Genomic DNA, 14,349 nt, shown 5'->3' with positions numbered 1-14,349 from the left:
GAAGCAGGGGGCGGAGCGCCCCCTGCATGACGTGGGAATCATCTCCCGATCACAACCCCTCCCCTCCTGGGAGGAGGAAAGGCTTTGCTGGACTTCAACTCCCTTCAGCCTCTTGCCAGCATGGCCATTGGTCAGGGATAATGAGAATTCTAGCCTACAACATCAGGACGACCAAAGTTTCCCTGTCCCTTGACTACATGATGGCAAGTCAGAGAGACGGAGAGAGGGGGGGATAATTAAAAGTGGTTCTCATCTTAACTGATGAGGTTAGAAATGGGTCATAGGTCTAGGAAGACTGCAGTCCACTGAATTAGACTTTTTATTTGGTGAGCAGGAGCAAGGAGCATACAGATAACATCAAATCTGGGTTCCTTTACTTTTCCACTTATCTACTGGCAAAGCTAAAGTGACAGTGTTTCTGCTCTGTCCCCCACCTTTCCTTCCAGCAAGAAACTTTAGCCAAAGGCATCATTCTCCCAGTAGCTGACCTAGAAAATTGGGGAAAGATTCACAATGCAGAGAGAGCCTCCTGAAGTCCACAAATGTGAGCTTTCCTGTGTGCTACTGGATCTTTGTATGTTAATTTGTTCCCATTAAAAAAAAACCCGGACTAAAAATTTTGTGTGTATGGCAAAACTCCGTGTAACATTGCTTCCCTTGGGTCTGAAGCCATCTCTCCATAGGACACATTCATCCTCATGGGACCTGCAATATCAGTATGACCTATATGAGTAGCGAAAAAAATTCTCAGTCTAAGATACAATAGTCAATGGAGCAACTTCCATAGGGAAATTGTGGGTGCACACAAGTTGCTGAAATGGGCAGAATTGCTGAAAAGGGTAACATTAAGCCTATCTGAGGAATGATTATTTCATCCTTAGTTTGAAGCATTCAAATGATGCAATTACACAGGTCAGCTTATATTCCTTAATAGTGTGTGATTGATAGAAACCCTTCCCATTTAAGTCTTAATCCTTTTCTCTTTCCTCAGCAATTCATATGAGCTACTCTTCATTAAAAACTTAAAGCCAGAAACTCATAGCCCTGCATTTTATGCAATAAAGTATTCTTCCTGGCCTTCAGACTCTTTACATTTGCACTACTCTGGAGTGCCTGATCTGTGTCATGGGTGTGTGATGATGCCCAGTCCTACTCACTCAGAAGAGTGTTGAATGGGACTTGCAAGGAAGTAGGCATAGGATATTAAATCAGATTCTGGATCATCTGGCCCAGGATTATCTACTCTAGCTTTCTTCTCCAATGTCTAAGACAACAAGGTATTTTCCACCACCACCCTTCTTCCCACCAACACCCACAAAAAGGAAAGCCTCTTCTTAACTAGAGATATCAGGAATTGAACCTGGAAATTCATCTATACGCTTGGATTGCAATACTGAACTTACCTTACCTGTTTTGCTTAAGTGTAGCAGTGGCCTAAAGGATATTAAATGTGATTTCAATCCATTCCGTCTATGAACTAGCAAAAAAGCAACATTCTGGGCAGATGAATATTTCCTAAAAGTTGTACAGATTGCATGCTGAACCACGGCTCTGTGCTATTGTGTTCCCTTACAAGAAGAGTCGATCTATAAAGACATGTTTATTGTTGTGTAAAAGTTTAAACATGTCAGCACTTGGTAAGGGTAAGAGGTCAACTTTTGGATTCACGGAAGAGAAAACTTGAAATGAAAAACAAATGGTAACTGTTGTCTTAAGGCTCTTAGCACAAATGGGGATGGAACGAGAACACAGTGAATGATCTTTGTGATTTGTCATTTTTTGCAGCAGTTGCAGGTTTGGAAAGCTGTTTTCTTTTGTGAAAACTTTCTGCAACTGATACCTGATTTATTCCAGAATGTCTAGCTCTGGCTCCTTCATTCTAAAATGTCGCATTTTCAATCATACTATGGTAGAAATGAATGATGTACTAATTTGTGTTTACATTTTCACCATAAATTGTGCTCTAGCACACACACATGCATAAGATATCAATGTCACACAAATGAGACGTCAGTGTGTCAGATGCAATGGATAAAAATTATAGGAGGGCACTTACAGAGCCCCACATCTCTTTGGGGTTTCCCATTCTCTTTAGTAGTTGTATGCACTCTGGGTTACTCTGATGAAGACCCTGAAATGAAATTCCTGGATTTAGCTAATGTTTAATTTGAGACCCAAATCAGCACATCATAACCACTTTAAAACCAGCAACTCAAAAGAATTCTATTTTACAGGAGGGGAATGGGGAAACCCGGAAGACTTTCTGAGTAAAAGAAAAGTCATTTAATCTTCTTAGCTTTTTTGCTCTGAAAAAAAAAAGTTGAATAATTATATAGTATCATAAGTACAGGGACAAATGGTGAATATGAGTTTTTTCCACAGAAAAAAGAAATTGGTCTTGATCCAGAAATGTTCTTGTACATTGATGGGCTGAATGCTTGCTGGTGTACACAAGGATTATCTTCCCTTCCTCTGTCAAGCAGATGGACACTGCTGTCAGTTTTGTGAGAGGAGAATCATAGAATCACAGAGTTGGAAGGGACTCTAAGGGTCATCCAGTTCAACCCCCTGCATTGCAGGAATCTCAACTAAATCATACATGACAGATGGTCATCCAACCTCTGCTTAAAAGGCTCCAAGGAAGGAGAGTCCACCACCTCTCGTGGGAGTCCGTTCTACAATCGAGCATCTCTTAGCCACAGAAATTGCTTCATTTCCACTACATCAGCCATTTTAACAAGGGAAGAACCCCCTTATGGGACTGGTGCCATTACATCTCTGAAATGAAATATGATAGAAAGAAATGTCATTTGGCATAATAAATCTGGCAGATATATAGCAAAACAGGGGGGAAAGCAGAGTATTGACATTTGAAGACCAAAGATGTGCAAGAGATATAAAGAGAGTCTATTTCTACTTTTAATGAGTTCTGGAATTTCATTTTCTAGTACGTTGTAGGGGGCAGAGGAAAGAACAGCATAATGGCTTACCAGTTAATCTTTTTAATTAAAGACAATGATACTGATGTCTGAAAACCCTGAGAAAAGCCAAATGCCTTCAGACTGCTTAAGAATATTCCAAGGAGATACACAAGAATATGCTTAAGAATATTCCAAGGAGATACACAAACTTCCATTAATTCAATGGTACTTCAAAACTGCATCCAGCAAGCAACTCTCCATTCAGAGAGAAGACAGTGTGATATGAGGGTGCACTATACTATTAGATTTTCAAAGCCAGCCGGGTCTCTAGTTGATTCATGGTTGAGACCCTGTATCTAAATGAGATGGGGAATCTTGATTGGAATTCTTGCCTCTCTTTTTTAAAAAAATAAAAATAAATATTTTTAATGCAGCCAAGAATAAGTGGGGGGTTTGGATAGTCACTAGGGAGCTTCTTTTCTTCATACCATTTTTACAGTATGAATATTGCCTCCCCCCAAACTGATACTTGCTTCATTAGGCAAAGCTTATGAGCAGGACAAAAGTTAAAGAGAATGACCCCATTCTAGCAAGCCACTTCCATCTTTCCAGCACCAAATAAGTTACCTTAGCACAGGTGGGCACCCTATGGGTCTCAGAAGCCCTCAGTGCAGCCCACTATCGGTGTCCAAGAAACCCACCATATTTCAATGTTTGCTACCTGCCACATGGTTTTATTTTTACTACAGATGTGTTTGCTGCCCCAGGCTCCTTTGGAGAGGAACTATGGGGTATATAAATTGAATGAATGAATGAATGAATTCATTATTGTGAAGGAGGATGCACAGTCATGTCTGTGCACCATGTTTTTCATGTAAATCACACTGCCATCAAAAAAATATTGGCAGACAAGGGAGTGCAGTTGTGTTGGGATGGGTGATGTACATGTTTTGCATCCCATGTAAATCACAATGGAGGGGGTGGGAGTGTGGGCTCCAGTCACATCCACTGGCATACGGCCCTTGACTGACCACTTACCACCACATTTGGCTCTCAGAAGTAAAAAGGTTTGCTCAGTCCTGATAGCATTTCTCTAAAATTGTGTTTCATACGCTGATAGATGTGGCAAGGGACGGCTCTGTAAAGTCTCAGGCTGGCATTTCATGATGTAGGCACATATACATAGTTCATGGTTGGAACTCTACCGCTTTTGTTTTTATTATTTCTATATCAGACCCAACTGGGTACATGACTTTGGCTCAGTTTTCATCTCTCCAGTCCATAGTTAGATGCACCCACCACAGATAAATTATTATTACTATTAATTCATTTCTGGACCAGTCTTTACCACCCATGGGGATCACATAACATACAACCATAAAACACGATAGAGTTGATGAACAAAACAATAAAACGAAACATCACAGTACAGTATAAAAACCTAAGATTTTGGACAACTGACATTACGATGACAGAATCTGCTTTCTTCAGATATTTTAAGCAATGTGCTTCATGTTGTCTTTCTCTTCATCTTCCCCATGAAGGTTGTGAGTGTGCCCATCTTGGTAATAATTGTGATCCACACACTGGCCTTTGCATTTGCCCTCCCAATACTGTAGGACAGAGGTGTGATAAATGTGCACCAAATCACTGGGGTCATGACATTATCAGCGGGTGCAAGGTGAGTGAACCTGTATTTTATCTCTGTGTGTTTCTTTGCTTTCCATGTGGTAAACTACTAGTCTTTGGAACCAAAAACACAGTGGGAGTTTTCTAAAGAATCATAGAACTGAAGTTCTCTTTTGTGAGCATTGGCATTGGCCCAGATGACAGGATGTGCTGTATTTGAATTGGAGCTGCATCTTTCAGAAGACAAAGTGTTCGAACTCCACATGTACCTTATTTCAGCTGTTGTGTACTGAAGTCAGAAGGACAGTCTGTCCAAATTTGGATATAATTTTATCCCTTTTCACAAAACAAAGGCGAAGTGAGCCTAAGGATAACTCAGACGGCTTTGTATTGTGTCTGACAAAGCTTTCTTTGTTCCAAGCACAATGTTAATAGAATTCTGAGTGTCATTCAAGGATACCAGTCTTCATGAGCAGTATTAGAACTGCAGTTGGTATTACATTGTCCCAATTAAAAACTGAAGCCAAAGATACAATAGAGGTCCTATCTGAGTTACAGGATCAATTGTGGATCTCCTAAATAATATTTCATTTGGTACTCAACCCAATTTACCTATGAGGATAGATTGGAATTGTCTCCATGTATACTACCCTGAGCTCTGTGAAAGAAGATTGATGCAAATGTGATAAAATAAAATAAAATGAAGGATCCATGGTACTACCATGCGTAGGCGCTAGAATCTGTCTAAGCCTTTTATCATTGACTTGACTGTGGGCTTGTTGACACTTCTGCTTGCCCCATACCTAGAAAGTATGGTTTTCCACTTGCCCCACGCTTCCTAGGCATGGATCCAAACAGTTTTCTGTTTGCCCCACTGCTTTCCACGAGAAAACCCGCTCTTCACTGAATCATACCAAACGTCAATCCACAGGGAAACTGATTGACGTTTGCTCTGATTCAGCAGTAAAGATCAAGTTTTCCTGAGGGAAAGTGGTGGGACAAGCAGAAGTCTGGATGAGCCGTGTCTAAAGTATTTTCTTTTGTCTCTCTTGAGCTAACTTGTAGTCTGGTGAATACCATGATGGCTTTGGATGTGATTCACCTCCTACCTCTGCCATAAGTTCACTGTGTGACCTCAGGCAAGTTAGTTTCTCTCACTTCCAGGTCCTCTCATTATGTAAGAATCAAAATTACCGTCTCTTAGAGATATATTGGAAATGGACATTATAAAGACTAAAATCACCACATATCAAGCGTGTGTACAAATGATCATTAATGGGAACATAAAGAGGCCTAACTTAACATTGTGGTAGTTTCTTTCAGTGTAGGCAAGCAATCAAATGCCACAGTGCTCTCTCTTAAAAGGCTGTTTTTCATGGCCATTCAAACAGTTAAGTAATGCAGAATAATTTATTTTCTTTTTGAGTTGTAAAGCTCCTCTCACAAAACCCCTGCCTTTCTTCACCACACAGATCACCAGGCTTCTGTAAACCAGCTTAATAGGGGTTGAGGACCTCTGTTTCAGCTCTGGGATCTCTTCTATCTATCCTCGCCTTGTCTATTATATGAGTGCATTAGTATGGCAGCTGCCACAGCACTCTCTAAATTAATAATGATATGTCAGCCAAGTCTTCCCTTTTAACACATGGCAACTAATTTCTCTAAGGCAAGGTGCGATTGCCCCCTCTCCACTTGAGCTTTTAGTGGAGCCGATTTCAGAGCCCATCATAACTCACTGGCAGGGGAAGATTGCGTGAAGCTTCCTCCTTGCAAAACAAACATTACATTTGATTGTAATTTACTCTGCATATGGTGAACAATTTGCCCAGTAGGCATTATCCTCTGGCATCACTTACTGTGCAGGCTTCCTGCTCCAAATAGGCTTTAATTCTTAGACTACACAGAAGCCTGCCAGGCAATTCTTAACTGTTAGTGGTCCCAGATACATACAATCCAGAATTTGGCTGCCATATATACTGAGCGAAATAGAGGTTTGGAACACATCTTATGATTTCAACTTGAGGTGTTGCCAATTATCTCTCTGATGGGGTTTCAGTGTGAATCATAACCTACTGCATTTCTAGCAACTTTTTTCAAAGCCTTCCAGCTCTACTTTTTCATCTTTAACAAGAGTACCCGTGGCTGCTGTTGTACTCTTGCTTGTTAATATAAGCCACAATTCTCGATACAACATTCCTCTTATGCATGTGTCCAAATAGAATATATTTCTGCTAGTGCCACAACAACACCAGTGAGCATTTTCTAGTGTATATTGATTGGGTAATATACGTATTAATTTGCTGACTCTGTAAATTTTTATCCCTCCTAGTTTCCATTCATAAAAGAATTTTACAGTTGCAAACTATAGTAATAACAAATGTGAGCAGACCAGACCTTAAAGTAACAAACTGCTGTTTTAAATTAATCTAAGGTATCCAAATTTAGGATCAGCTCTGAGGTGATTAGTATCATTATTGTAGATTTGAAATGTAAGTTCAATACAGAATTAACATTGTGATCCTTACTCCCAAATGCCTTTTCAACTTCTCTGCAAACTGGGCAAAGATTCCAGGACAGAAGGAATCCTTTCTGGGTTTGCAAAAGTTGTTTCTTTGATTTGATTGAAGACTTGCTCCAAAACATTATGCAAGCATTGATTCACTAGTGGAATTTATCGGACCTTAGTTTTCGTGCAGGCTTTGTGATCCTGTGAGGTTTATTTTAGCACCCTAACACGTTTGTTTGTTTGTTTGTTTGTTTGTTTGTTTGTTTGTTTGTTTAAAAATTCATCAACTGCCTTTTGAGTCAAACAAGCCCCACCCCCATACCAATCCATGTACTTTTAAAAAATGTCCTTCAAGTGACAAAATACCTAAGAAATGAATCCAATATGTGTGGACTCTTTACCTGCACAAAATAGTTGCCTAGTCTATTGATGTAAATATGTTGACAATTGGCAATAGTTTCATTTGTTCTTGTGGGAGTTGTTTTTCTTCAGTTAAAGATGAAAGTCTTTAACATAGAATCATTAAATGTTCTTAAGGAACATCTCCTCTTCTCTTTAGGCTTGTGACTGCAGTCCAGCTGGATCTCTCAGTTTCCAGTGCAACCCTGACACTGGCTGCTGTTTCTGCCGCCCAGAATTCTCTGGGGATAAATGCACTGAATGCAGGCTGGGATATCGCAATTACCCACAGTGCACTGCCTGTGAATGCCTGGCAGCAGGGACTGAGCCACACACTTGTGATTCAGAAATGGAAAAATGTTCATGTTCTGATCATACAGGACAATGCACCTGCAAGGTAAGAGAAGAAATATTAGTCACCAAATATTTTATCTTCGTCTCTGTGTTCTCCACTATAGCATCTTTCATTTGGCTCAAATTGGTAGACAGCTGTTGATTAAATAATAGCGAGTGTCTTCTACCAGGTCACACACTCACAGCCTGAACCCCTCAGCAGTAAGCCTCATTTATTTCAGTGTTTTTTAATTCCAAGTAAATAGGCATAAAGTGTGCAACCTTTTTTACACTTGTGTTTGATGAACTTGAGTGCACATGATAAGAACAAGGCTGCTTGTCTTGACTTGCTGCGTGGTTTCCAGCAAGAACAGGCCATCAGTTATCCTGAAACAGCAGGTCCTGAACTCCATTTTTTGTGCTATACATTCAAGGGCTGAAGGAAGCAAGACAGAAATCCCTGATCTATCTAGGTCAGGCGTAGGCAAACTCAGCCCTCCAGATGTTTTAGGACTACAATTCCCATCATCCCTGACCACTGGTCCTGTTAGCTAGGGATGATGGAAGTTGTAGTCCCAAAACATCTGGAGGGCCAAGTTTGCCTATGCCTGATCTAGGTTTCTTGATCTACCTTTCTCTCATCCTTCAATAATTGACCAGTAGTGGAGCTGTTATATCTGGTGACTAGAGTTCATAGCTCCTTAGTTGTTGGCCTCCCTGACCTCATGGGATCTACCTGCCCCTGTCCCAAAGCAAGAGACCATTCCACATTTCTTTCCCCTAGGAGCCAGTGGGATAAACAGACCAAGTGCAGGAATGGAATAATGTACAGAAAAGTTGGTACTGAGGTGGGATAGCTGAGAGTTGGCCACTAGAGAATGGCTTGCTCTCCTAAGATCACTTAAAATTAACTACTTGAAGAAAGATTTAGGAAGCTGCAGGAGAGAGAGAAAATAAGTGGACTTCTCCCCACCTCTGAGGAAACCCACAATTCTTCTCTAGTTTGGATTTCAGACTGAACAGGAGAAAAAAAGGGGGGGCTTGTAAAGGATCACTAATCTTCGAGGCCAGCTTAAATGAGCCTTTAAAATTATTTTCCAAGCCTGTCTCTGGAGAGCTTTGCTAGGCACCTTTAGTGATCACCTGCAATGGTGCAACACAGAGAAGTCCTGTTCAGACTGACAGCATGCACAGAATGTGGCACATACACTTGCCCCTATCCAAATTAGTCATGCTTCAAGTGTCAAAACATTAACAGGTCAAATTAGCTTTGACTATTTTATTCCCAATGAACCAGGACCATTGAGTTACAGGGGTCACCAACCTTTTTGGTGCAATGGGCACACATTTACAATTTTGAAAGAGAGAAGTGGGTGCCACCCTCTCTGTGTGGCACTGAGAGCTCAACATTTGTAGCAGCTACAGTGTTGGACGTTGTAATGAAAATCGCCCTTAAAGCACATGGGAATTCCAACTTTGTGTAGCTGTTGTTGTTGTTGTAGGATAATGAACCTGAGATGATAGCATCTTGACTTGCACTGGATCAATAGGCTGCAAAATCATCTTAAATCCAAGTTCATTGTCTTAATTGACTTGTATATGGTGCCCTGAGGTTTGCTCTTTTAATCAACAATGTATAGAATTAACATCATACCCGCTAAAATGAATTGTGCATGCATGCGTACGCATGCATACACACACACACATTTGCCAGGACAATTTCTCATGGATTGTAGAAAACTTTAATACTTTAATACTTTTCTTCAGCATGGTCAGCCTGTGTTAAAACACTGCTGGAATATATTCACAATTGTTTCTCATTCTTAAGGCACAATTCATTGACTGTTTGTTTACTTTTAGCCTCATTGACTTTAATGTAACTACCCCATCGTAAATGATCATTACGTTGTCCTATTTATTTATATGGTTAAATGATGTGTAAAAACAGTTAAAGAAGAACATAAGAGCAGCCCTGCTTGATCAAACCAAAAGTCCATCTAGTCTAGAATCCTATTTGCCGCTGTACCCAAATATATATTTCTGAAAAGCCCACAAGCAGAGTTTGAAGGCAAAATACTTGCATTGTTATGCCTACCTGGAAGCAGCACATTGGTTGTAGCTCATGGTTTGTCTGAAGTGAGACAAGCCACCATCCTGCGACCAGATGACCTGCTAAGGCAAACCATGGCTTAGTAGCAGTAGAACCAGGAGATGGGTGTAGTGCCTACAATCTCCTGTCTGGAAACTTGCACATTCGGGTGTTTTGCACTGAGCTACAATTGACAGCATGAACCAGATCTGTGTATCCCTGTGATGAACCTTGTTGGATATTAACTTGTTCTGGAGCTGAACCATTATGATCTAGAACTCAGTTCTCATGCTTCCCAGTGATGCATGTTTAAATACAGGATAGCAGGCACGTACGTTTGTGAGGTTTTGTACAATTGCAATGTATTCTGCAGACGTCAGCATGTTTATCTCCAGGTCTTCATACTACCATTTGTCCAAGTCTATATATATATCTTAAAGAATCTAACTGTGATAACTACTTGCTGTAAGAACCACACAGTGTGCTAGTGTTTTGATGTGTGAAAAGGAGCTGTTGTCTCTAAAGTGTTTCCCTCTTTCTACAATAGGTTAATGTGGAGGGTGTCTACTGTGACAGGTGCAAACCTGGCAGGTTTGGACTCTCTGCCAGAAACCCACTTGGCTGCAGCAGCTGCTACTGTTTTGGCCTGACATCACAGTGCAGTGAGGCAAAGGGGCTGGTCCGCATGTGGGTGAGTAAAGCGCTGCTGAGCCATGTAATGCAATAATGTTGTTTCCTGCTGGTGTCTTTTAGTCCAAGACAGAGATGGAACTAGAAAGTGTAGGAAAACATTTAAGCAGTGTTTTTCATTGTGCACTTTATGAGAAATGGGTAGAAGGCCATGTTCCAGTAGGCAATCAGGGTCAAAACATTCACAATAGGTGTCAGGCCTCAGAGCAAAGCTATTAAAACCCTGAAGAAAGGTGATGTCATCAACCGAGGAAAACGGTTCCATGAGAAAATGTAGCACTTCAGAGCTTTGTTTTTCAAATGCAAAGCTCTGAGGAAAATCAGAGGTTTTCATTTCTACCCAGAATAATGGATTGCTAATATATTCAATTAACAAGGGGGGGGGACCTTGCAGTTTAATAAGTTCCAGGGTTTTCCATGTCCACTTAAGCTCCAAAATACCAGGAAATTAAAACAAGCTCCAAAATACCAGGAAATTAAAACAAGTAAGAAGCATACCTTTAACAGACATGTTCTTTAAGCAATATTGATATGGTATGGCATCCTATCTTGTACTTAGTTTCAGCTCCACCACTACCTTGGAGATGGATGGCTGTCAGTGGTAGAGTGGTGGCTGCAAATCCTACAGAAAGAAGCACTGTTTCTCTTTAGGCATCGTTTTGATCGTGTGTTTTAAAAGTCAGGCTGTGTTTGCAAAGGAAGCAGGGTTTGCACCCGGGAGCTCAGAGTGGAACAAATCTCAGCAGGGCTTGCATCGGGTGCCAAATTTCTAAGTAGTGCTATCACCTAGCCAGTTATTATCTTCTGGCACTTGTATATATTATACATTTTGTCTTGTTTGTGTCCTTGAATATAACATTTTCTTCCAGCCTCCCCCAACTTCGTGCCCTGCAAATTTTTTGGGCTGCAACTCCCATCAGCTCCAGCCAGCACTGCCAAAGAATTTTGAAAACCCCTTCCAGTACTTTAGGTGTTGACATACCTTCTTCAGTGGGATGTCCCTTGTGATCAAAATGTAGAAAGATTTCCTGTTTTAGGAACCAGCAAGTTTATTCTGCTTTTAAGGCTGATTTCAGTATTAAGAAACATTTGCCAGTGCTTTGGCAAAATGTATAATTTGCACAAGAAGGGAATAATTGGCTACTTAGAAGGATTTGGGGGCACTGTCGCATAACACATGTCAATCAACAGTGCGATTCTGTGACTACAAAAAAAAAACATTTAAAAGAGCATTAAATTGTCATCACTAAACCAATGTATCCAAGACAAAGGCACTTCCCCACTCACTGTAGCACTTAGTGAAAAGATGGGAGAAAAGAGAGAACAAATAGTGTACAGTTAGGTCCTATTGTTGCTGTTTTCCCCCCTACACCTACATTCCCCCTGCTGTCCACCTACATTGATCCTATCGACCAAAAGTTATCAACATGTGGATTAGCATAATCCCCATGTGTTTTACAGATGTCAGAATGCACTGATTCAGTATGTCTGACTATCAGAAATTATAATGCTGCACGGTTTAAACATCATTTAGAACATTGTGTCAATTCCTGGGTACCACACTATCATGTGGCTTTTCAAACAACATATCTGAGTTGGTCCTTTCTGCTGGAAGGAGAACTGCCAGTGGTACCATGTTGGGTGAAGCTGGAACCTCTAGTGTGGCAGTGATCCTGTCTCTCAGCTGGAGATTCTCTTCCTGCTGACAAAGGCTAGCAGAGAGGGGGTTATGTGTTAGCTTACCCCTGCCAGCTGCAGTAAAAATCCACCTTTTAAGACTTTTGTTGTTGATAAAGGTAAAAAAATATCCATGCAATCATTCAAAATAGTTCAGCAATTGTCAAATATTAAGATTTGGAAACAGGCAATTTCTACTTTTAGCCTGAGAAACTGAGGAGCCATGTGAAGCATACCTTCTTTGTCAGACATGGAGATAAAGAAATATATTTGGATGAAGAAGAAGAAGAAGAAGAGTTTGGATTTGATATCCTGCCTTTCACTCCCTTTAAGGAGTCTCAAAGCGGCTAACATTCTCCTTTCCCTTCCTCCCCCACAACAAACACTCTGTGAGGTGAGTGGGGCTGAGAGACTTCAGAGAAGTGTGACTGGCCCAAGGTCACCCAGCAGCTGCATGTGGAGGAGCGGAGACGCGAACCCGGTTCCCCAGATTACGAGACTACCGCTCTTAACCACTACACCACACTGGCTCTCACCTTTCCCTGCTTTGCCCCTTCCCGCACTAGTTTTGTTTTTAAAAGGCAATGGAAGAAAGAGGGACAGTGGAATTCCAGAAACAGAAAATCATAGATGATGCAACTTCGGTAGCTTAATGGCTTTATCCACATTTTTCTTGACTGTACGCGGAATGCAAAATCTGTAGGGAAAGATTTGGGACACTTATTATACCGTTACCTTTGCACTATATGGAAATTTAAGCTTTTAAAATTCATGTTCCATCTTGCTTCTGTACTGATCAGAACCTTTCATAGAACTCACATCAAGATTTTCAAATAGACTGAGTACTAGAGGGGGAGACCCCCCAAAAAGGTCAGTACTGTGCTGTGTGTGACAAGTTGTTGAAGAGTCCAAGCTGGTTCACGCATCAACTGAAGACTGCACCATTAAGTGTTGGTTTGCACATGAATGAGCCATTACAGATCAAACATCAGATACAGAACTTTCACATATCACTTCCACAAATGTCATCCTATTCAGTTAATTGGGGTTTGTTCACACATTTAGCCGCGAGACACTATTTGTTGACTAATCAAGTGATGAAAAATAAAGTGAAGTACAGTACATATATTTATCAACTGGCCTTCTGCCATTCCTTGAAAGGAGATAGCTTTGATAGGGAATTATTCATTCCTTGAAAGGGAGACCTTTTAGAGTCAGGTATGGTCCAATTTCATTTATCGATTGTGGCCTGGGAGGAGAATGAAACAGAGTCAGTAAACATTAAATATAGACAAAGCAAGCCTATGCATGTTGACTTTGAAGTAAGTCCAAGTGTGTTGAGCAGAGACGAGTAAACATGCATAGGATTGCATTGTAGCAGAAGTGGGGCTTACTCCTAGGTAAATAGGCATAGGACTGAAGCCTAAGTTAATCAAAGCATCACTTCTCCTGCAACCACTCCCTTTGGAAGGTGCAGGTGCACCTGATTTAAAATACTGATTTAATATTTCCCTAATGATCAATTATCCCTCTTTGAATTCTCATATCAAATGAGGCTTGCAGCTTCACACTGCAGTCTCTTTCTTTCTGAACATTAAAAACTTGTAACTCTTCCCATCTATTTTAGAACAGATTGAGTGCAACTGGCAAAACCCTCTTATACACCGGTACCATGACACTGAGGCGTACATTTCAAATACTTTGTGCATTAACCAGTTTCTTGCTGATTAGCATGTCTAATGCATGAGAGCTGGGAACACCTCCAGAGTGAAATCAGACACTTCATTTTGGCATTAGCACTTCAAAGAAATGTGCTGTCATACTGCTACAGATACAGTAGAAAAATAATAATGTCAGTTCAGGGCCTCATCTCTTCTTCTTTGCTAGACAGGAATTTTGTGAAGTTCCACAAAGAGACTGATGTTTTCAAGGATGGTTTTCTTTTCCTAATTTAATTGCCGTATCTGCATCTTTAGCATCAGTGCAATTCTGTGTAGTTTCAGATTCTCCCCTCGTACTTGTTTAGTATTCTACACAATTTCTCTTTGTATGTGAGAAATTAATTATTGTGATATACTTTCAGATTTCTTTGATTTCTGTAAGTT

General features: G+C 40.6%; 1 protein-coding gene across 6 annotated transcripts in view; it reads left to right on the top strand.

Annotated features, from left to right (window-relative positions):
• Positions 1 to 14,349, top strand: part of LAMA2 (laminin subunit alpha 2) — a 365,889-nt gene that overhangs the window by 235,466 nt on the left and 116,074 nt on the right. For all 6 annotated transcript variants that reach the window (XM_077926009.1, XM_077926008.1, XM_077926013.1 and 3 more), the window contains 3 exons: positions 4,466 to 4,602; positions 7,616 to 7,852; positions 10,425 to 10,568. In XM_077926009.1, the coding sequence (XP_077782135.1) occupies positions 4,466 to 4,602; positions 7,616 to 7,852; positions 10,425 to 10,568 (518 nt within the window). The remainder of the gene's footprint in view (positions 1 to 4,465; positions 4,603 to 7,615; positions 7,853 to 10,424; positions 10,569 to 14,349) is intronic.

The sequence above is a fragment of the Podarcis muralis genome, chromosome 3 (genome assembly GCF_964188315.1).
Source record: "Podarcis muralis chromosome 3, rPodMur119.hap1.1, whole genome shotgun sequence".
Classification (NCBI taxonomy): domain Eukaryota; kingdom Metazoa; phylum Chordata; class Lepidosauria; order Squamata; family Lacertidae; genus Podarcis; species Podarcis muralis.
The sequence above is the reverse complement of the archived record's forward strand: the minus strand, read 5'-3'. Positions and strand labels throughout refer to the sequence as shown.